The sequence below is a fragment of the Anneissia japonica genome, unplaced genomic scaffold (genome assembly GCF_011630105.1).
Source record: "Anneissia japonica isolate Jap-2015-1 unplaced genomic scaffold, ASM1163010v1 scaffold12406_len387984_cov155, whole genome shotgun sequence".
NCBI classification, from domain to species: Eukaryota; Metazoa; Echinodermata; class Crinoidea; order Comatulida; family Comatulidae; genus Anneissia; species Anneissia japonica.
This window is the reverse complement of record NW_022714615.1, coordinates 304,724-327,887: the sequence shown is the minus strand read 5'-3', so window position 1 is coordinate 327,887 and position 23,164 is coordinate 304,724. Positions and strand designations below refer to the sequence as shown.

The window sequence follows — 23,164 nt, the reverse complement described above, 5'->3', positions numbered from 1 at the left end:
ATATATATATATATATATTATCTGGCAAAGTAATAAGTAAAGTTAATAGCAAAAGTGTAAATTTCAATCTGCAAAACGAACTCCAAAAATTAGATATCAGCCGTGACGGCTATTTTATCCTTTTCAAAGCAATTCAAAATTAAGAATTATATTTGTTATTTCCATTGTAAAAAAACCAACGTTTCAATTAGTTTTCTCCTTTTTTCCCCTTTTCTTTTTGATTTTGAATTGTCCTTTTAAATGCTCACTCCTTTTCATTTTTTCTCTTATTTTCTGGAAAGCGCATAGAGGCTCTAACAGTATGCTCTATACAAGCACACTTAATAACAAAAGTAAAAGAAACAATATAGCTGTTAACACTTACGCTGTATATCGTGGTGACGCCATTTTATTCTATTCAGGTTGCAGTTAATGTATTATAATTTTAATATGTAACTGATGCTTCCAGAAAAATGAGTGTCGGGTCTGCCCTGAGTTCCACAGCAATATAATTACGAAAGTCAAGTATTAACGACTCTGATTGGTCGACTTACACAGCAATATTATTGGAAGTCAAGTAGGGCCTATTAAGCGGTTCTGATTGGCTTATGGATCAATAGTACGAAGTAAAGAATTCACGGCTCTGATTCGTCAACTTGTTCTGGCTTGCAGAAAGAGTATTAACGGTTCTGATTGGTCAATTATTTTCTTACTGTACTGGTTGAATTATTCATGTTTGAGTTTTGATAAAATATTACAAGAGGAAATTATTTAATTTGTTGAAATTGACAGGTTTGACTGATTACATCCATGGAAACACAATGCTTTACCACCAGAGAGAACCGGTATTTATTGACAATGATAATATTGAATATATCCCAACATATAATTTATGATAACAATGATGATAAAGCCAAACAATGGTTGTGCAGCCTAAGGGTCAGTGGGGATATTTCTGTATTTCTAATGTCGGTTCTCTGCGGGTCTGGAGTGTCCTACTGGGCTTCACCCAAAGGGCTTAAAGCTCTGTCCACACTATCAAATTCGTTGACAAAACACTGTTATAAGCCCATATATAGTCACAATGTGCATATATGGTCATATGATGTCATCATCACCATATTTAGGCATGCCGCGTGTTTTTGTTAAAATGTGATAGAACACCTGAAGCTGGCCATGTATTGTTATGTCAAATTATTCGTCCGAATTAGACGTAATTTTCTCATCATTTATAAAATCTTGCATTTGCCCTTTCTGACCTTCTCTTCTCAATGGATTGTTTCCACAGGCCCGTAGCCGGGGGGGGGGGTTATGAACCCCCTTTTCTAGTGAACCCCCTGTTTTCTAGCGAACCCCCTCGAATTTATGAATGAGTCCCACTCGGGCGGAATGTCTGTTTTTAACTTGCCCAGCATTAAATCAAAATTTAGCACCTAATTCATTATTTGGTCACCCGTTTTTACATTGTAGCCTGCGATACAAGCCTACATTCATAGAATATCTCAGCTTCAGAAGTTCGGAGATTTAAATTGAACGCAACTCTGGCAAATCATGACTTTACGATAGCTCACATAAGGATGGCAAACATCAATAAAAACTTTCACTAGCCTTTGGCTGAATGTTTGTAAGAAATGTACCAACCGGTAACGAAACTGGTCTCCGTCTACCTAAAGTAAATGGCGCCACCAAAAGAAGATAAATTTTTGCGACTTAATCCACCAAATGCAGCTAAAGATTTGCGATTTAATGATTGTGGATTGTGTGGTTCGTAAATTCCATAGCCGTCCATAGCGCACACTAAACTTTGCTGACGGAGCATTTTTGGGAAATTGACTCCTTTTTTCCCTCCCAAACAACATAATAAATCAACATGGTCCATCTCAGTCATCATAGCGAGTCACAAAATTAGGAAGTTTGTTTTCAACAGCAGACACACACAACAGCGGAGTGCGTCAAAATCTAAAAAATACGTACTGGCATGTTGTAATACACATTCCCTTGTTGTACAGTATGACATGTTTCATTAACATAACATACAGTGAGGATCGCCAACGAATTGGGTGGGTACTCAAAGTTTTACGATATGGTGAACTATTTCGATTAAAATGTTAAAGTGATTATATAAGAATTAGATGAGTCACTGTCAGTAGAATAATTCGCGGAAGAGGAGTATTAAAAATATCGGTACTATTAATATGGGACTAATCAGATGACTGACGCCGTTCTCCATCGACAATCGATTTTATGTGCATTATTTATCTACAATTCTTATCTACAGTATATACACTAGAGACTATTTACACTCACAATTAAAAAAAAAGTTACCAACAACGACATCTAAATAGCTGTGGGAAAAACAAATTATCGGCCTGCTGCTCTCTGCTTGAATAGTGATCGTAACTGAAAAATAATGATGCAGCAACACGCTTGGTCAACCTGTAAAAATTCAGATCCTTCTGCTGTTTGCCCATAAAACAAATTTTTGAGTATACAGTACGATTTCAAAACATTGTCATCGTAAAGAAACAGCTATAATATTGAAAACAAACAACTTGAAACAAAGTCAGTGTACGGAATTAAATAAATATTTACAATAGATTTTAATGATCAACTTGTTATCAAATTTTACGACCAATTTTTACATACATTTGTGAGTGACGGTGTGTAATAGACATGCAAAACAAACATTAGCGGTTAGCTGTATAATAGGTCTATCTGCGAATATAATTTTAGACTGATTCATTCATATGCTTGGTCATCTTGTAATCATTTAGAACTCAACAGTTTTTAATAATAAGGTCCGTATCTCTACACTTCTAGACGTAGTATCAAATTATAGTTGCCATAGACCCGGTTTCATACACACTCGCTTAAGTAAATTTCAAAGGAAACTGTTTCCCCAATTTTTCTTATTGTTAAACACTCCTATGCAATACTGTAGGCCCCTGGTATAAAATTGACAGATCAATTAGACACTCTGTAAAGATCGATTATGCCCTTTTATATAATATTGTAAGCCATATAGGTCTAATGTGTGTGAAGTACTGACTTTGTTAATATCAAATGGGTGAAAATGCGCACAAACTTCAAACTCTTGTCCTAACATACAATGCCAGGGGAAAGGATATCACGTTTTAGTTACCAAAAAGGATTTTCCACGGACGCACAAAGTAGGCCTTCCAAAGAGAACGAGTCTCTGGTCTCGAAAATCCAGACACTTCGTTAAGGCTTATACAGTACAAAACTGTACAGTATTTAATTCATTGAAAAAGCTTTAAAATTAAGAACTTAAATGAAGTTTATGTATATATACTAATATTTAGCGAATCTATAGGCGTTACGCCATTGGTTGGGCTTCGATTAAAAGGTTACGAAAGTGGTCCAGGGGGCGAAGCCCCCGAAAATTTTGACAATTTACTGGTTTCAGGATGCGCCATAGGACTATATTAAAAAAAATAACAATATATTTTGTTAATTATTATTGGTTGGCCTGGGATCTAGGCAGGCAGGCCACTGCCAGCTTTGCCGTCGAAAGTCCTGGGATTCGACGATGACGTCAGTACACATGTATGCAAACCGCCATTGATTGGAATGAAAATAGACGTGCTGAATTTCGTTTGTTTATGAAAGATAGTATTTATCGAACATTTATCTATATAAAAACAAGATTAATACTGTAAAAATTGTATTTCTAAAGATTCATATATAATTCATTTGGTAGACAATAAATATTCAATAAGATACTATAAACCATTATTAATTCTGAAATGTGCATCAAATCTCAGCTATTATTAATCAGTATGTATTAGGTTAAAGTCTTAAAACAATAATTTCGAATTAGGCCTAGTAAACAAATAATTGTAATTAAAGTTTAGGTTCCCATGATGTCAGATGACGTATTCAATATGATGCTACATTTTGGCCTCTGACTTAATTTAACGATGGCCCTGTCAGTTGTAGTAATGACAATATTTGTGCTTTTTTAGCCACGTAGTAAAAATAGTACTATATTTTCAGTGTACAAGATGAGAGTCAAGAAGAAGTTCAGCTCCTATTTTATTTTGTAACAGGCAACTCTATTTGTTTATATAGGCCTACTGGACATTATTTAAGTTAAAACAAGACAAAACTTCTTAAATGTTTTATATATTATAAATAAGCACAGTGCATAATTCTTTGTAAATTACTTTATAGGCCTATATAATAGCTTGTTTTGTTTTATAATAATAAATGTGTTGAGTATATAGATATTTATTATGCGATGAGGTTTTTTTTTTTCTTTGGGTGTGATTTAAACATGCCAATTCCCAGAAAATATTTTCCAATTTTATTATATTACCTTTTATTACATAGATCTTTTTCAAAACATAACTGCTTTTATAACATTATATAGACCCATTAAACACCAAAACTGCTCTGGCTTCGGGGCTTCGCCTCCGACCCCACGGGGCCCTTAGCCAGTCCCCTGGAACCCACGCCCAAAGAACCCCCCCCCCTGAAATGACCTGACTACGGGCCTGTTTCCTGAATAGAATGAATTACAAATGAGAGCTATAATCCTGCAGGAATACTACTACGTTTTTGTTTTGGTCCGGGCTGCCTGGGATTTTATCAATCCCAGCTTAGCAAAAGTCTTAAGTCGAAAATGTTTGAAGTCCCTAAGCAAATATCTTAAGCTGATTTATCAAACCATCTTAGCAAAATCATGCGTACATTCGCCTTTTTAATTTTAAGCAATTTTTAAGTTACATCATTAGTGATAAATTTGACTTAAGCAAAAAAATGGACTTATAGATGAACTTCAGCTGATTTATAGTTTGATAAATCTGGCTCAAGGGCCTCCCAGAACCACTCGCGATTGTCCATTGGAAAAAAACCTAGCATACGTTGGCCATGCCAGAACATCCCAGAACCACTCAAGGGTCCATAGGAAGAATCCCTGGCAACTCCGACAATTTAGCAATCTGAAAGGCTTATTTAGTTTAAATTCTGTAAAAATTGCACAATGTGTTTTTTTTCCATCCACGAATTGTTTTTTCTCTCAAGCCCACCCACTGGTGCCACCACTGGTATTTATATATTCAGTATTAATTATGTAGTGTTATTTTGAATGAAAACTTTAGCCCGATTTCGGAAGCTCCTTCTGTGGAGAATCTACGTACAGTTGACCTACTTCGTATGCATGAACGCACACCTCCACTGAACAGGATTTGGCACAGTTCATAATTATGTAAGGGAAATACACTATAATTTTACAATCTGTAGACACGGATAAACAAGCTAAGTTTGTTTATTCATGTCAAGTTTATTTCAGAATATACTGCCTCTATATACTGCCTCAATGGATTTATTGAACATGATTTGGCTTTTACATGGAAACATCCTGGATACATAAAATATTAGGATACATAAGATATTAGGATACATAAAATAATATAAAAAATCATGCAAAGATAAAATAGTAAAATTATAGAAATTAGCACCTACTCAATATTTACTCACATACTGTATAAGGTAACATAGAAGACTTTGGACTTTTAACATCTGGATACAGTAAGACAATATATTACTAAATATTGCCTTTTACAGTCACAAAAGTGATTTAAAAGCATCCAGGGCAAATTAATTTCTAATGCACCAAGGTTAATAATACATGACACTGTGTCTACAAATAATATTCCACTCATTCGTCTTGTTCTGTATACGTACTAACAAATAGTATTGAAATAGTTATTTAATAAAATAATATATATATATATATATATATATATATATATATATATATGATTATTAATTAACGTAATGTACTAAAAGTGTAACTTTGAAAGAAAAATGATTACTCAATTTTTTACATATGGTAAACACATATATATAAATCCAAAGCTTATAATGTCTAGTTTTATAATCCGATCGCCCCAGATTCCTAAAATAATTCAATCAAAAAATATAGACGATTTTATGGAAAAGTGGCTCTCGTTTTGACTCATTTACTGTGTTAAGCTGTGCAGTGAAGCGTTCAGTGAGCAGATGTCCGAAAGCTTTCATTATAGTCATTGTTCATTGTTAAATATGTGAAACCAAAACAGTTTTCAAGCCATTGTAGCTGAAGTATTTGAAAAATATAGCATTCCATCCATTTTAATTCTGTGTCATTGGTTTTATTACTAAAAGAGGCCACTATTCATCACACCAGAGACAATAGGAGTCCTAAAATGGAGGCGGGGAAGTGCCAAAGTGGGGTGCAAAGTGGGGTGTTGATGATTTGAGGTGATTTTTAACTACTTAACCATGAGTTTTTAAAATCAAATCAATATTTATTGCAATCATACAAGTGTTGATTGGAGTATACATAAAAGCAGTACTAAAATAGTAAACTACACTCAAAAACATCGAGCAAGACAGGACAGACATCAATATAAAATTCAACATGGAGATAAAACAGTTATTACATTAAAATCACAATCATTGCAAAAGCCCATACAATGTTAAATTATTACATTACAATTGTTAAAAATTACAAAAATTATCCATTAGAGATTATTTAATTATTTTAATTACAAAAGACTGTAAATTACGAAAATCAAAAAAACTTTTAATCGACGAACGGCCACCGATCAGAATAGAATCGCGTCTACCATTGATGAAAAATACCATAGTTAGTGATGAATTTCTTGGCTCTTTCAGTTTTAATTAGTTATGGTCTGGGGTTGGGGTTAGAAGATAATTTAATCGGTGTTCACTTTTCTTAATTTTCTCAAAATATCTTTTACATAGATGTAGCAACCGGTCCTTAAGTGGAGATAGTCCTGGTGAAAGAAGAGCATTATCATAAGACATTCCTGGGAGAATGCATTTGACTGCTCTCTTTTGAATTGATTCAATTATTTGCTGTTGCATAAGTTTAGTACCAGTAAACCATAAAGGGCAGGCAAACACAGGAACTGATCTAATGACACTGCAATAATAATGACGCAACGTAGTGGCATCAAAACCACTTCTTCGTAATTGTTTTTAAAAATAGATTCTTGTATTACATTTGGATACAATAGATTGAATTGGGCCGTCCCATCCTAGATAATCTTGGATGATAACACCAAGCAATTTTGCTTGACTAACATTGGCAATATTAACACTATTTATCTGGAGAGCAGGGGGCTGTGATTTATTACGTTTACAGCTTATTTGCATTTCCTGAGTTTTCCCTTCATTAATCTTCATTCTATTGGTGGTAAATCAGCTACAGATTTTATCGCACACAGTTTTGAAAGTGCTCGGCTCCCTGAAATCTGTTCTGACAACGTAGTGTCTTCCATATATTTAACAAGGGGAAGTTTAACTTTCAGATCATGATGAAGATAACAAAAAGAATTAGCCCGAGCCAGGACCCCTGAGGCACACCTCCATTCGGACACAGCCATTTAGAAAAGTAATTACCTATTCTGACTCTATGCATTTTATGGCTTAAAAAGGCCTGAATCCATTTTACAATGGTGGGACTAGCATTTAAATTGTTGAGTTTTTCTATTAGGATCAAGTGGTCAACAAGGCCAGATGCCTTTTTGTAATCTAAAAGCAAGACCCGGGTTTCATAACCTTTGTCAGCAGCTTCAAACCATTTGGACATTATTGAATCAAGGACATCTACAGTAGACACCTTTCATACAGCTAAATTGATTTAAATCGATTTTGTCATGAATTTCTTTTAATAGCATTTCACCAATTATACTTTGTATGATTTTCCCTCACACGGTTTTAGGGGGACACATAGTGGAATGAGTATTTCTTAGCACCATGCCCCTCCTCCCACGCAGTCCTAAATACGCCGCTGTAATTTATACGTTTATAAATCATCCAGCCGACTTGCTAATCAAGATATCACGTCATAGTTTATAGTTTATTGCACTTTTAAAATTATTTTAAATATAGAAAATTAAATTCACTAAAATAAAAATAATTTCATCGTGATCCTTTTAAATATTTTATTGTTTGTTTTCCAAATTGACGTTTTGTAAGTAGTAAATTAATTACAAGAAGAATGAAGAGTACCAATCAGCAAGGATTTCATAGATTAAAAAAATGTTACACATATCCACCAGTATCACCAATGCAAATCTAAATAGATCACATAGGCATACTAAACTGAGACGACAAATTCATTTACGACGACTTGACGTTGAGTTGAAAAAGTAAAGAGATCAAAAGAAGCTCAGAAACATGAACGAGGATAAAACATGTATGTTAAGCTTTGTTTCCATAAACTCACTATACCGCATTTTTCGGCTTCAAGTCAACTCGGCCCTTAACCAACTCGGACCATACCGACTCGGCCCATTGCCAACTCGGCCCTTAACCCACTTGACCCGTAACCGACTCGGCCCATCCCTTAACCCACTTGACCCGTAACCGACTCGGCCCATATACCAACTCGGCCCTTGCCAACTCGGCCCTTATAACCAACTCGGCCCAAAACCGACTCGGCCCATATACCAACTCGGCCTTTGCCAACTCGGCCCAAATAACCAACTCGGCCCAAAACCGACTCGGCCCATATACCAGACACCTCATAAGTCGGGAAAGCTCATTTCCCGCTTCTAGGAATCAAAATTTTTCCGGGGAGAACCCCCTGACCCCCTTTCCTTTTGAGATTTTGGGAAAAAATTACCTGACCGTTTTCAAGAGAGGAAACCTTGAATTTTGAAGAACTTAGATTAAAATCGCTATAAGATACTTCAGAAGTCGGGAAAGCTCATTTCCCACCATTTAGAAATTAACATTTGCCGGGAAGAACCCCACCCTCCCTTTCTCTTTGGGTTCATTGATTCATTATAATAATTTTCAAGAGGGGGAAAATTGAATTTTGAAGAACTTCAAAGTAGTTAAAAGACACCTCAGAAGTCGGGAAAGCTCATTTCCCGCCTTCTAGGAATCAAAATTTTCCCTGTGGAGAACCCCCGGAATCCCTCCCCCTTTTTTTTTGGTGGGGTGGGGGGAGGGATTTATGGGTTCATGAAAAAAAAATCGTATGCAAATACTCAATTTTTTTAATGTATGTATACACACATATGACCTATCTACTGTAATAACAATGCGATAAATTTACCAGACCGTTTTCAAGAGGGGAAAACCTTGAATTTTAAAGAACCTAAAAGTAATTAAGACACCTCAGAAGTCGGGAAAACTCGTTTCCCGCCTTCTAGGAATCAAAATTTTCCCCGGACCCCTCCTTCTTTTCTTTGAAGCTTATCGATTCATTAAAAAAAGAATACGTATGCAACTCCTATTTTTTATTTTTATGTAGGCCTATGTATACACACATAAGGCCTATTTCCAGTAATAACAATGGGAAAAAATTACCTGACGGTTTTCAAGAGGGGAAAACCTTGAAATTTAAAGTATAGTAATTAAGACATCTCAGAAGTCTGAAAAACTCATTTCCCGCCATCTAGGATTCAAAATTTTTCCGGTGAGAACCCAGGAACCCCCGCTCCTTTTTCTTTGGAGCTTATCGATTCATTGAAAAAAGAATACGTATGCCACAACTAATTTTTTTTTAAATGTATGTATACACACATAACAGGCCTATTTACTGTAATAAGAATGAGAAACTTTATCTGACCGTTTTCAAGAGGGGAAAACCTTGAATTTTGAAGAACAAAGTCATTAGAAACCTAGCTCAAAAGTCGAGAAAGGTCATTTGCCGCAATCTAGAAATCAAAATTTTCCCAGGGGAGGACCCCTGGATCCCCCTCTCCTTTTTGGGAAAAATGTTGACCCCCATCCCCTGGGTTTTTCCAGATCTGCATGATTCCTGTCTCTTATACACATCTCAAATCAGCAAGGATTTCATAGATCCTCAGGTTGGTCCTAGGACTGCATAGATACACTAGGCCTACTAGAGCGTTGCGTTGCTTATCTCGCATCGCATGCCAGGTATCAAAACCGCTCTGAAAATTAATATTCATGACTTTATTGCTGTATTCTATAGCGCCACCAATCGACACTGCCTCAAACGTCCAGGAAAAAAAATTGGCTGTCGGGTCTAGATGGGGTAAATAGGGTGGCAAGCCACCCCTCTTTGGTGACTGTAAATAAAAATGGTCACTTGGCTTGTGTGTGTGGTTCACGTGTATGAACTTGTGAAACATACACTTTCTATTTGTATTTAATTTTTCATTTGTGTTGATCCAACAAAATAAACAACAATAGTACTCAAAAAACGTTTCGCGAACGATCCGTTCGCTTTCTCAAGTAGACTGGTGATGTTATCGCCAGTCTGGTCTGACGTCACCTCGGTGTTGTTGAGGTCAAAGTACATCGCTGCGTCGTCGACGAGGCCCCCACCACCACCCTCTTAGTGTTGTGGTCCAATATAATATCATCATAGATATGTGATAGAATGTGTCCTCCTTCATCTCTGTTCACAGTATCTGTTGTTTTTCTGATCCATAAAAATTCTCTGACTTTTCGTTCAAACCATGAGCTTTCTTTTTGTAATATTTTTATGTCCCAATTTGGAATATGATTTAGTTGTGTGGCATGATCGGTGATTGCAGATTTATTTAAAATTTTGGAATCGAACAACCTTGCTGATCTTGTTCGGATTCCTACTGTGTTCTATAAAACATCTGTTTGATGTTCCTGAATCCTGGTTTTGACTGATCTTCCTGTTTCACCAATATATACTTTTCTGCAATTTAAGCATGATACTTGGTAAATGCAGCCACAGGTATCCTCTTTTGTATTTTGTCTTTAGGGTGGACCAGTTCTTGTCTGATCTTGTCTCTGTCTCTTATACACATCTAGATGTGTATAAGAGACAGCACTAAGAGGGGGAGGGGGGCTCGTCGACGACGCAGCGATGCACTTCGACCTCAACAACACCGAGGTGACGTAAGACCAGACTGGCGATAACATCACCAGTCTACTTGAGAAAGCGAACGGATCGTTCGCAAAACGTAGTTTGAGTACTATTGTTGTTTATTTTGTTGGATCAACACAAATGAAAAATTTCATAAAAATTATAGTTGGATCCAAATGAATTTAATTCAAAATATACACTTTCTATTTTAAGCTTAACTTCTTTTCAGATGTCATCCAAGAGCGTCTAGCCGTTTACTAATTCCAAAAACACCTCAAATGGAAGGGGACTCACCTCCAAAAATCCATGATCAAGGAGGACAGGGGGATACGTCCCCAGATATTTGAGTGAAGAGTTGTTCCCCTCACAATTCGTCCGCAATGTTATAATTTCATAAGCCAAGTAGATGTCTGAAATTTGTTGAAATGAACTGCATTGATGACCTATGTTTTAATTAAATGGTGCTGTACAATCGGTACTCTATCTCTGCCCACAAACATCTGAATCTTCTTATAATAGGCCTACACGACTCGAGTGCGCGTGTCTTTGTTATAATTTGAAAAGTATGAGAAAAAACGTGTAGTAATAATAATAATAATAATAATATTAATAATAATAATAATAATAATAATAATAATAATAATAATAATAATAATAATAATAATAATTATAATAAAAATAATAATAATAATAATAATAAAAATTCCAAAGTAACAAAGTGAATTGGCATAATACAACGAATGTAAATGAGTCTAAGTGTTCAATAAAATCAGCGATGAAGTTTGCCCTATAAGATTTTCCCACCTCAGCCCTTAGGCTTTGAAGAAAGTAGATCAAAATTAAATACACCAAAGACAATGTTGTTTAAAATTTTATTTTCTAAAGTATATCACATATATTAATTAGATATCTATGGTTGCCGAAAATCGCTGGTAAAACATCATTTTGACTATATAATGGTGATGTCATTACGATGAATTTTACTACATAAAAGTGTCATTTCTGGTCATCTACAGCTAACTATTTCATACAATTTTCGCACATTTATGACAAATTAGTCAATACAGCAAAGACAGGGGCTGAGGGGAACGTTCTACCGTCAAACCCGGAGGTTAGAGGGCGTAAATAAATATCAACGCCGGGGTAAGACTAATCCCAACATGTAATCAGTCTGAGGAAAGGTATCTGATTGGACCAGAAACGTCACCGAGGTAACATTTATTATTATCATTATCTCTATGATTCTAATAAAATGAAAAAAAAATGTAGCTATAAAATAACATATCATTATCTAATTGGTTGACTGGCTGTGTTATTAGTTGATAGACTGAAGCATAATTACATAAATAACATAAACATAATCACACAAATGCGGATCTAGGCCAATGCAGTGGAGTTACATATATATTATTTTTATATTTTAATCGATACAACTGTTTTATTGCTGCTATTACACTTGTGTTTTATTGTTGTTATTTTTATCGATAACTGCCATTTTGTAAGAAATTTTATTGATACTGTAATTTGTATTAGCTCATCTTATTGATTGATTCGAACACTGTATTTACCTTTCTTTGATGATTTATATATAATTTAACAGTATTAACGGCTATCTTGATCTATATATATACATATATATTCCTAGGTAGTAGTAAGTAGAACTACTCGTCACCGTTTTCACGAAGAGACACAAACTTCAATTTCGACAAAAACAACGTTTTGAGGAAAACGCGCTTGAAGTGGACTACTTCACAAATCCCTAAATTTTACTATCAAGATTACGGAATTTTGAATATTTTTTTACATATGTTTAAAGATAAAGCATTAAACAATCCAAATGTGTAATTTATTTTTCTTTTCGTAACTTTAATTTGTTAATTAGCGTGAATAGTTTGTGTCTGTTCGTAAAAACAATTCGAATAAAGTCAGCATATGTTGTTTACACGTAAAGTGAAGTTTGTGTCTCTTTTGGGGACTAAAAACCCCTTCAGATTTAATAGCCACTAAGATAATCATACTTAGCTTTGTAGCTAGGTTATAGGACCCATTGGGTTTCCTCACACCCTTTACGATGTATGCTAAGATTTTACTACAGGATATCTGGGTGTTAAATGCACAATGGGATGATGAGTTGCCCCATGCTTTACAGTTAAAGTTTAAGAATTGGTCTAGGTCTTAAAGGTTTGAAATTTCGAGATGCATCGGAAAAGGGTTATGGTTCTGTAGTATATTTACGAATTCCTCGAGGAGATGGCGCCTTTAAGGTGTCATTTGTTACCTCCAGAGCAAGGGTAGCCCCAATAAATAATGTTTCTTTACCTAGACTTGAGCTTCTTGGGGCCCTTCTCACTGCAAGATTAATGGTATTTGTTCGCAGTGCATTAAAACCTCCGAGTGTTACACTCGATGTTGGACAGATTCAGCTGCCACACTTGGTTGGATCAAGGATCAACCCTCTAGGTGGAAGACCTTCGTAGATAATAGGGTGTCTGAAATTCAGCAATTAACAAGTACACTGTTTTGGTCACACTGTCCAGGGAAGGGAAATCCAGGGGATTTGCTGACACGGGGTGTATTTGCTGAGGAGCTGGTTTCTTCTACTGGGTGGTTAGCTGGGCCATGTTGGTTGCGCAGGCCATTTGATATTCCGGTCAATGATATAGTCCTTACAAAAGAGATGGAACAGTTTTGGAACCCGAAATGAAATCAGTAATGCCTATGGCCACTGCGTGGTGTCCTCCTGGTAAGGTTTAGGTAGTAGAGAGGTGGAGCAAATTTGACAAGCTATCAGAATAACCTGTTGGGTCTTGCGGTTCATAAGTAATTTGAAAAATAGTAATGGAAAACGTACAGGTGTATCGTCACAGGAGGAATTACCACATGCGAAAACCAGGTTGATCAATCACATCAGAAGTTGCCTTATGGCTTAGATATGGAAGTGTTAAATAGTCATTCAGTCCCAAAATCATCGTCACTCCACAAGTTAAATCCATTCATTGGAAACGATGGGCTTTTAAGAGTAGGTGGTCGTTTACATAATTCCAAGCTCTCGTTTGGCGAGAAACATCCACTTGGAGCTAACAGAATCTATGTCACAGGAGCATGTGTGCTAGCTATTAGAAGGTTTGTCGCCAGACGTGGGTCACCCACCATACTGTACTCAGATAATGCAAAAACATTTAATGGCACAGAGAAACAGTTGATTCAGTACTTGGGTATTAAAGCTCCAAAGTGGAGATATATTGCTCCTCGTTCACCCTGGTGGGGAGGATGATGGTAGCGGCTTGTACGTTCAGTCAAGTGTGCTTTGAAAAAGTCGTAGGGGTCAGGTTGTCTCACAAGGACAGAATTAGAAACTTGCCTACATGAGGTCAAGGCGTGCGTCAATTCTAGAACTCTGACATTTGTAGGGGATGAAGTGGATAGTCCCGAGCCACTTACCCCATTCCATTTCTTAATTGGTAGGACCGCAGGTTTTTCTACTAGGGTCTCAGAGACTGAAGTGGCCACAACCCAAAAAGATCTGTGTGAGAGGGAAATAATACGTCAGAGTCAATTAGAAGCATTCTGGGACAAATGGAGTAAGGATTATCTTGCGAACCTTTCCCCTATGGTTAACAAATTTAAATCCAAAGGTAGTGTAATTGCAGGATCTTTAGTCTTAATAATAAGGGAAGACAATGTACCTCGCATGCAGTAAAAAGAGTTTATAGGTAAAGATGGCATTCCAAGAACCTTTCAAAATAAGACAGCCAAAGGATTGGTCACACGCTTAATTCAAAGATTACATGACTTAGAACTGGTTAACACTGTTCAGTGTAACCCTACTCCAGACATTAGTAGTAATAAAAAAAAATTGGTTGTGACTCGCAGTGGTAGATTAAGTGACCCTGGTAAAGTATTTGACTTGTAAAATTTAAAACAAATGATAATACAGTATTGTGTTCATATAATTTAAACCAATGATATTGTATGTTGGGTACACAATTCAAATTGTTCTTTGTTAAACTTCATTTATCATTCATATTGCTTAGAAAATAATCATCTGGTTTTAATCATTTGAAACAAAAGATTTACAGTAGATCATACAGTTATTGTTGCTATGATTATAGTACAGATTAAACGTTGATTAAATGTGGCTTGATCAGTTTGGTATAGACATGGATCGCAAAGTTTCTTTGCACTATGATATAGGTTTGTCAAGCCAGTGGAAAGTATGCAGCCTTAGGTTGAAATCGTTGGTTGTATACAAGGTTGTAGTTTACACGTAGCTTGATAAAAATGGTTACATGGTCATCAAGTTAATTGTGGATATCGGATTCGCATTTAGTAAACATATCAAAAGTTGATATGTTAAAAGTTAGGCCTATTTAATGTATACATACATAGGAATATGTATTATGTATTTGTTGCTTTCCCAAAAATATTGTTAAAGGTTGGATTATTTCAGTAAGACGTTTATACAACTTGATATATTGAATTGCTTTGCAGTTTGGCGTTTATGTAATTTAACGATAGATAGTTGATGACCTTAACCAAGACTAATATACTTGGTATTAGACACTCCAATAGGTAGGAGAATGTTGACGATTCTTGTGATGCTGTCACCTGTAGTGCTTGAGAGTTATTGGCTCCGATCGGTGGTTCGTTGCTATGTAGTTTTTCGTTCAGTAGCAACCGAAATAAAGGTTATTGTTGCATAATACAACCGTTTGACTGTTTCATTTCGATAGTCTTTGTGAAAAGTCCACAAATTATATACATTATATAATACAAGTTATTTTGGAGATACGCTGGGACTGGGACCTATACCTAGGCTTTCACAAACACCCGTTAATTTTACGAGTTTGTAAGTTGTCTTGTATGTAAGTAAGAGGAGGCCTAGTCGCCTATTATTTTTGGAGCCTAACAAACGCGATGCTGTACGCCTAGCTAAGCTATACGCTATTTTGGTCAAGGAAAACTACGTGTAATATAATAAATATTTATAGCCTATTGAGAATCAATTTCTTTTGGAACTTTGTTATAAACTTCCAACATGCGTTAATTAACTATATTTATTATCAAATGACATAAAATTTTCTTATTAATATATATTTTTTTCAATTGCCTGTTATTTATGCAATCGCCACACTGTAAAATAGACGTTGTGTTCATTTATGCATAAAAGGACCCAATATGGAGTCCAATAATCGGCTCATGTCGCAACTCTCTCTATACATTGTATGAAATCTAGTTATGGCGCCGCCAACGGCGGCAGGTATAATAGTCACCGAAACCACAAGCGAATTGTCTAAACGTAGGATAGTTTGGTAAAATATTATGAATTATTCATAATCATTCTTACAGAGCGTATTTTGCGCATGCGCTTTTTCCCGAGTCTGTGTCAGCCTCGGTGATCCGTAGTTCTGTGCATCGTGAGCAAGCGAGTATCCTAGAGTTCGATTTTGATAGAACGACACTTTCTTTTCTGATGCTTTGTATAATTGTTTCAAATCAGCCTTTGAATGCCTTGTATAATTTTTGATGTTTTTTGAATAAATATACCTTGAATAAATTAATTAATATAAGGATGATTACGAATATTCATTAAAGTTTACCAAGTCTACTAGGAAAAGGTTACATACATGGACAATTATCGAGGATAATACATGTCCAAAGTGCAATGTTGTTGAAGATGACGCACATTTTTTTTTTATTATTGTACAGAATCACATGACCTGTGGAATTTCATTAATCATTTTAGCCTTATTAAGTATGGTATTGAAGCAAATTTTAAATTTGCTTATAAAAAATGCTTTGTCTTTGTGATGAAAAGGTGGGATGACCCCCACAAAAGATAAAAAAATAAGTTTACCAAGATGATTATGAATAATTCATAAGATTTACCAAACTATCCTACGTTAAAAACATTTGCAAACCGCGAATACGATGTGTATATGTAAACTAAATAGCATGTGGCCATTGTCCCAACGTTACGTAAATTCAAAGTGTGATTGGTGGAGCTGGCTCAGACCTTAAACTTAAAATTTAGTCTCGCTATGTTTAATGGCATGGCGGAAGAATAGCCATATACCCAGACCGACCAACCCGGATTCGAGGGAGGTGGACCTAGGTCCTAGCTATGTTGGCCTACCTGGTCTACCTAGGCCTAGCTTTGCTCTATATCATGCCTATCTTTATTTTTACCTGATATAAGTAAACCCAATGTATGGAAGATAAGCACCTTACTGCCAACGGTTTCAGAAAAAGTTATGCGGAGGCAATTTGCAGAATTAATATATAGCAGATGAATGCAAACCCAAATATATACAGCTGTATAAGTTCAGAAAACTTTAAGAAATGATAGATTCACAATACGTAAAACATCAAAAGCAGATAAAAATATAAAACATATGTAAACACTTTAAAGAACGAATTCATGTGAAATGCGTGATAAGGAATTATAAAAACGTGTTAATTTATTTTTGAATTTATACTGTATTTGCTTTTTATGTAAGAAGAGTAAATATTGCGTAAAGAAAATAAATGTTATCCCTTTCAAATACCGACTGACTTCCCATTGTTTTAAATTTCATTGATCATCTGACACATATTTACTTACTATTCCGTCACTTCCTTTTGTTTCAATTTCAATACAGTTTACTTACATTGTTTTAGTTTCCCATTTTAACTAATAATTCAAGACCCTTTAATTCGAGACCACTTCAAAGAATCAAATAAGTCGTCAATCTTTTAACAAAAAGCCAATTCTCAATGTGGAGACCAAACACCAAGACCACTCCAAATTTTCAGGTCCCCAACTGGTGTCGAATCGAAGGGCGAGTTACATAACAGTTTAATAATTGCCCAAAAGACTGGATCTATCTCAGATTGAGAGTAAAGGCGATAAAACTGTCTTTGTAGACGATTTAGGTGCAATGTTTCGGCGTCATTAGAATGTGTTTTACTTAATTTTTCACATCTGTTAACTTGTTTTATCTTTTTATGATTTAATTGATTGAAATAAAGTTGTTCAATAACATCTAAGAATGTTCTTCAAGTATATTTATTCAGCATCTATTTGTCTTACCAATAGTCACTATTACAACTTGGACATTTAAAATGATAAACAACATAATTCCTGTACTCCTTAGTCTAGATATAAAATGGGAAACATTTTATACTGATAAAAGATATGAATGTTAACTCCTTATAACTGAGTGTTTCTTTATATTTTAAAACAAATCGTATGTATTATACATGAGATTAATCAGTGGACCTTTCCGTTTCTAAAACACTATAGAAACAAATCAAAAATTCTTTTTGAAAACTTCAGATATATTCAACATTTTTGTTTAAACGTAAAACTTGTTTTCATCTAAAGTAGTGGTAGGAGAGTAACCCAATCTCGTAACGTCATTGTACCGAATTCCATAAGAACATGGCACATGACTAGCCGCCGTAAAGAGTATAGTAGCGACAGGGGTTGAAATACCATAGGATCGGGGTAACGTTAGTTCTTGAAAGTTACATTTATACCTGTTGGCTTATGGATCTAATATTACGGAAGTAGGCCTAAAGGTGAACACATTTTTCATAAAGATTTTATCACATAATAGGGTGTATTTATTTAGGGGTGGGGGTGTATTTATTTAGGGGTGGGGAAGGTATTTTCATTTCAAGATACACAGTGCTCTAGGTATTCAAACTAATAAACAATTATGAAAAAGTAATTCTATTTCTAATTGAAGTTTATATAAAGTCGGTATATAAAGTTATGAGTACAGGAAGTAAGGTTTACACACAAAAACTCAATTTATTAAGTAATTACTGCTGTCTCTGGTTTCACTGGTTTGGCCTAAAGTAAATTTTATTAAACATTTTGTGATAAAATACTCATAAAATCACAAACTTTTGGAGGTTTTCCGAATAAATTCGCCTGTTTCTCAATAAATAAAACATGTGACATGCCTTAATATTGTTATTATGACATCACATCATGACCATATACGCCTGTAGGCACATCATGACTATGGGCATACAATAGTTTTTTTTTGTCAATTAAACTTTGATAGTGTGGACAGCGCCTTAAGCTCTGTCCACTCTATCAAACTTTCTTTGACAAAAAAAAAAACTGTCGTGTGCCCATATAAAGTTATGATGTGACTATATATGGTCATAATGTGATGTCATCATGACCATATTTAGCCATGTCACGTGTTTTTGTCAAATAAAATTTGATAGTCTGGACAGGGCTTTATTATCACAATCAGTAGACACAAAACTGAAACATGCACTTACAATGTCTGGATATGTTGTACAACAGTATATTAAACCAAAATGACACAAAAAATCACACTCATAACAAGCATCATCAGAAACAAAAACAGATACTACTAAATTTACATTGCTAATTTTGAAAATATGCTTTGAACTAAATGTATCATTCGCACTTAAATTAAAGGGAGCTATCGTTGTTTACATGTAATAAAATTATTAATTCATCTAAAATTTAGATATATTGTAACGTAGTTGCTTATAATTTTGTATAAATACAAAAAGGCAGTATAAAATTAAATGAAAATAACTTGTAAGTTGGTTTGGTAGTGAATTTACGACCTTTGGTTACTAAATTACCATGCATTTACATGGTCCATCCTCCTCTTTTTATACTCATTTAATTGTAAAGTAGTAATTTCTATTTTTGCCGATGTCTAATAGCGTTATTACTGAGACTTATAAAATGATTATTAGACATGGAATTTATAATATTTAAAGAATATAAAGAACAGTCTTATATTTATTTTTAATTGTTTTATTTATTTGGATTTATAAAGTGGTGTTCCTAGTGACCAAAACGCTATACAAAGATAGATTTTTTAGAGAATTATACAATTTAAAACACATTTATAGAAATTAGAAGATTTATAACAATAATGACAATGATAATAATAATAACATAATAATAATAAGAATAATAATAAGAATAATAATAATAATAATAATAATAATAATAATATAATAATAATGACTCTAAAATAATAATAATAATAAATGCATTTATATTACGCCATAATTATATCAACAGACATTTGCTCATAGGCGCATTACACTACATATCATCAATTTAAATCGATAAAATTAAGATTATTGTTACGATCACTTAAAAGACTTATAAACCAACATAAGGTGAATAAAATTGGATATTAAAAATATATTAAGGACAAAAACTAAAGCAGTAATAGCCATTTATGTATGGTAACTATCCATAGTTGCTTACTTTTTCTTTGGTTTTTTATAGTAATGTAACCTTGCTATGTAATTTGTTTTGTTTTATGAAATATACCAGAAATAATAAAATAATAAAAAAAAAAAAAAAAAAGATTTCAATTGGATTTAAAATATTAAAACACAATAAATATTTTATTAAATATACATATATTTATTATATATATATATATTATATATATATATATAAGCTATATAAAAGCTAATGTAGGGTAAGTAGTTTAATTTTTGAAACACTATTCTTGTTTAGTTTCTGGCTCAAAGATGGTAAATGTGTAGGGGTATGCAGAAAGTTGCGTCTGTTAATTAGATAATACCTTTGTTATAACGCTGGTGATTAAGATGGTCGTCTTTCAATCACTGTGTCATGGGATCTAATCCAATCACAACATTTGTATAGCGCCTTTTTTTTTTTTGCAGATACGAAGCGCTACACCCCCAGATACTTGCGGTACCTCACAACCCACAATCAAAAGAAGTAGTGGCAAGGTTTGGAATCATAAATAAATAATGCAACAATAAATAAAATAAGAAAAATGGAAATAATTTATTAAAGAGGTGAGTCTTTAAGTTACACCTAAAGACAGCCACAGATGGTGAAGATCGAATGTGCACTTGAAGGTTATTCCAGATCGGTGGCATCTCGCACGGAAAAGATTTGTTACCAATACGCTTGTTAAATATAGGTTGATGAAAGTTAATATTCGAATCTGATCTGGTACGAATGCTTTTTACGTACAAATAGAAAGTCAGAGATAGTGACTGAATGCAAGGACTATTAATTTGAAATTAACCTTTGCTTAAAAGGCAGCCAGTGAAGTTCACGGTATAGATGTGATGTGTGAGTATAAGATGATCGGATGTTAAAAATTAGACGTGCGGCAGAATTTTGCATCTGTTACAGTCAACTCAGAGTACAGTGAATTGCAGTAATCAATTCTTGATAAAAACAAGTGCACGAGCTGCTGCATGACAGGTGTCATGGTCGATAAATTTGCGAATCCTCCATAAGTTACGTATATGGTACTTGGCCGATTTACAAATTGACTGAATTTGATTAGACAGTGACAGCGTGGATTCAAAAGTGACGCCAAGATTTGGACCGAGTTTAAGTGGGTAGAATGTTAAGTTTTCCAAGTGACAACGAAGCCTGTTTAACGTAATCGAACTCTAAGTGCCTCTTGGAAGGACATGCAATGAATTCAGTTTTGTTATCATTAAGATTGAGCTTATTCTGAGCCATCCAAATCTTAATATTCTTGCATAACCTAAGCCTATTTAAAGCCAGATCAACAGTAGAGGGATGGTAAGGATCAAAATTCAGATATAGTTGCAGATCATCAACATAAAAAATGACATTTAATACAATGACGCCTGATGATGTCTCCAAGCGGACTGATGTATAGGCTAAAAAGAGCAGGACCCACTACCGTGCCTCGTGGAACCCCAAATGCTAATACTGGTAAGTGGATCCGAGTAATTACCATTGACACAGACACGACAACTCCGGTCGGTGAGATAGGAATCAAACCACCTTAAGACATATCCTGATAATCAAAAAGAAATATTCACACGATTAATAAGCATCTTGTGATCAACCTTGTCAAACGCAGCTGACAAATCGAACAAGACCAACAAGATACCTCGATGTTATCAATTGAGACAGCAATGTAAGTAATGTAAGTAAACACCTTGGATAATGGGTTCAAGTGGTAAATGTTTTAATTAATTCTTGATTGTTTTGTCCTGCCCAGGAAAACAATTTTCATGAGATTATATTTTGAAGTCATGACGAATAAAGTGATCTAATATCTAATGTCAAATCCTGTCAGATTCCAGGATTTTTCTCACCACAAAACACCTCAACTCCATAAACCTCCTTATGAAGCTTATGTAAAACATACGGAGAAGGGGTTTTTCCATCTATCTGATATGACAGTTATAAGTACAGCTAAGCCTAATAAAATTAATGTCAATTAAAGTATTGAAACTAAATATTCGATAAGATATACGTGACAATAAAAATATTATTTCCAAACTATGATTATTGCTATTATCTGTCAAAAAAATGTCAATAATTAAATTAATTAACTGTGTGTCAATATAGATTTAATTTTTCCCAAATATTATTTAAAGCTTTAAGGGATAAGTTAGGATGTTTCGATTTGTTGAAAGCTTTAACTGTCTGCCTCTAGTAAAACACAAAGATAATGTACAACTACTTGAGAGAAATACAAAGAGTTGAACATTTAGCAAGTTTTATTTATTTGCATTTCTCAGATATGCGTTTCGGCTTCATTTTCTAGCACAAAATAAAACACATCTTCGGCTGTGTCTTTTGATTCAAAATATATAGACTCCCTAGAGGTGTGGCTATGAGGTTTGGTGTCATTCGTAGTTGGTCTACGACCAATAATATCATGCTCAAGTAGGCCCAACTGTAGTGTATCTGAAGTCTTAGCGCAACTATGGTTTGTTTGGAAGTCCTGAATCGGGGTGTAGAGTTGTTCGGTTGTTTTAAAGCATATACAATATTCGTCCCCATTTGGCGCTTGCCAATGATCAAAGTTGCGATCTTCTTTCAGGAGAAGCTCACCATTAGTGTTAAATTTAGGCCTGCAATCGTTACCTCCGGTCTTTGCATGTAGTTGTTCAGTAGATGTTGTTGTCGACATCTCTATTCGCTCTTCCACTGTCTTAAAAGGCATTGACTTTAATTTGACATCGCTAGACAGACATATTGATTGTGACGATACCTGATGCTTAGTTTGATTAGGCCTGCCAGTAGACTTGCATGCAGTTTCTTCTAAATATCCTGTTGTGTTCTCAATGTAATTACTCTGCTTGTGATTCATTAGCTCAATGGATGATGTCTCTCGAATTACTGAGCCCGTGGGTTTAATTTCAGCTATGTTGGATGTGTACTGAGCTCCTTCTTCCTGTGGTATATCTGTTTCTGGATTTAGATCTCGAAAAGAAGAATCCGAATGATCGTGATGATGATTCAGGAATGTAACATTGGTAGTGTTCCTGACATGGATACCATCCTCTTCATTG

The 23,164-nt window shown here is 34.7% G+C and overlaps 1 protein-coding gene across 1 annotated transcript in view; it reads right to left on the bottom strand.

Annotated features, from left to right (window-relative positions):
• The window catches only part of LOC117109066 (ankyrin repeat and KH domain-containing protein mask-1-like), a 32,310-nt gene extending 31,865 nt beyond the window's left edge, over window positions 1–445 (bottom strand). The window contains exon 1 of the mRNA XM_033251301.1: window positions 365–445. Coding sequence (XP_033107192.1) covers window positions 365–387 — 23 coding nt within the window. The 5' untranslated portion in view covers window positions 388–445. The remainder of the gene's footprint in view (window positions 1–364) is intronic.
• Window positions 446–23,164: the final 22,719 nt, after the last annotated feature.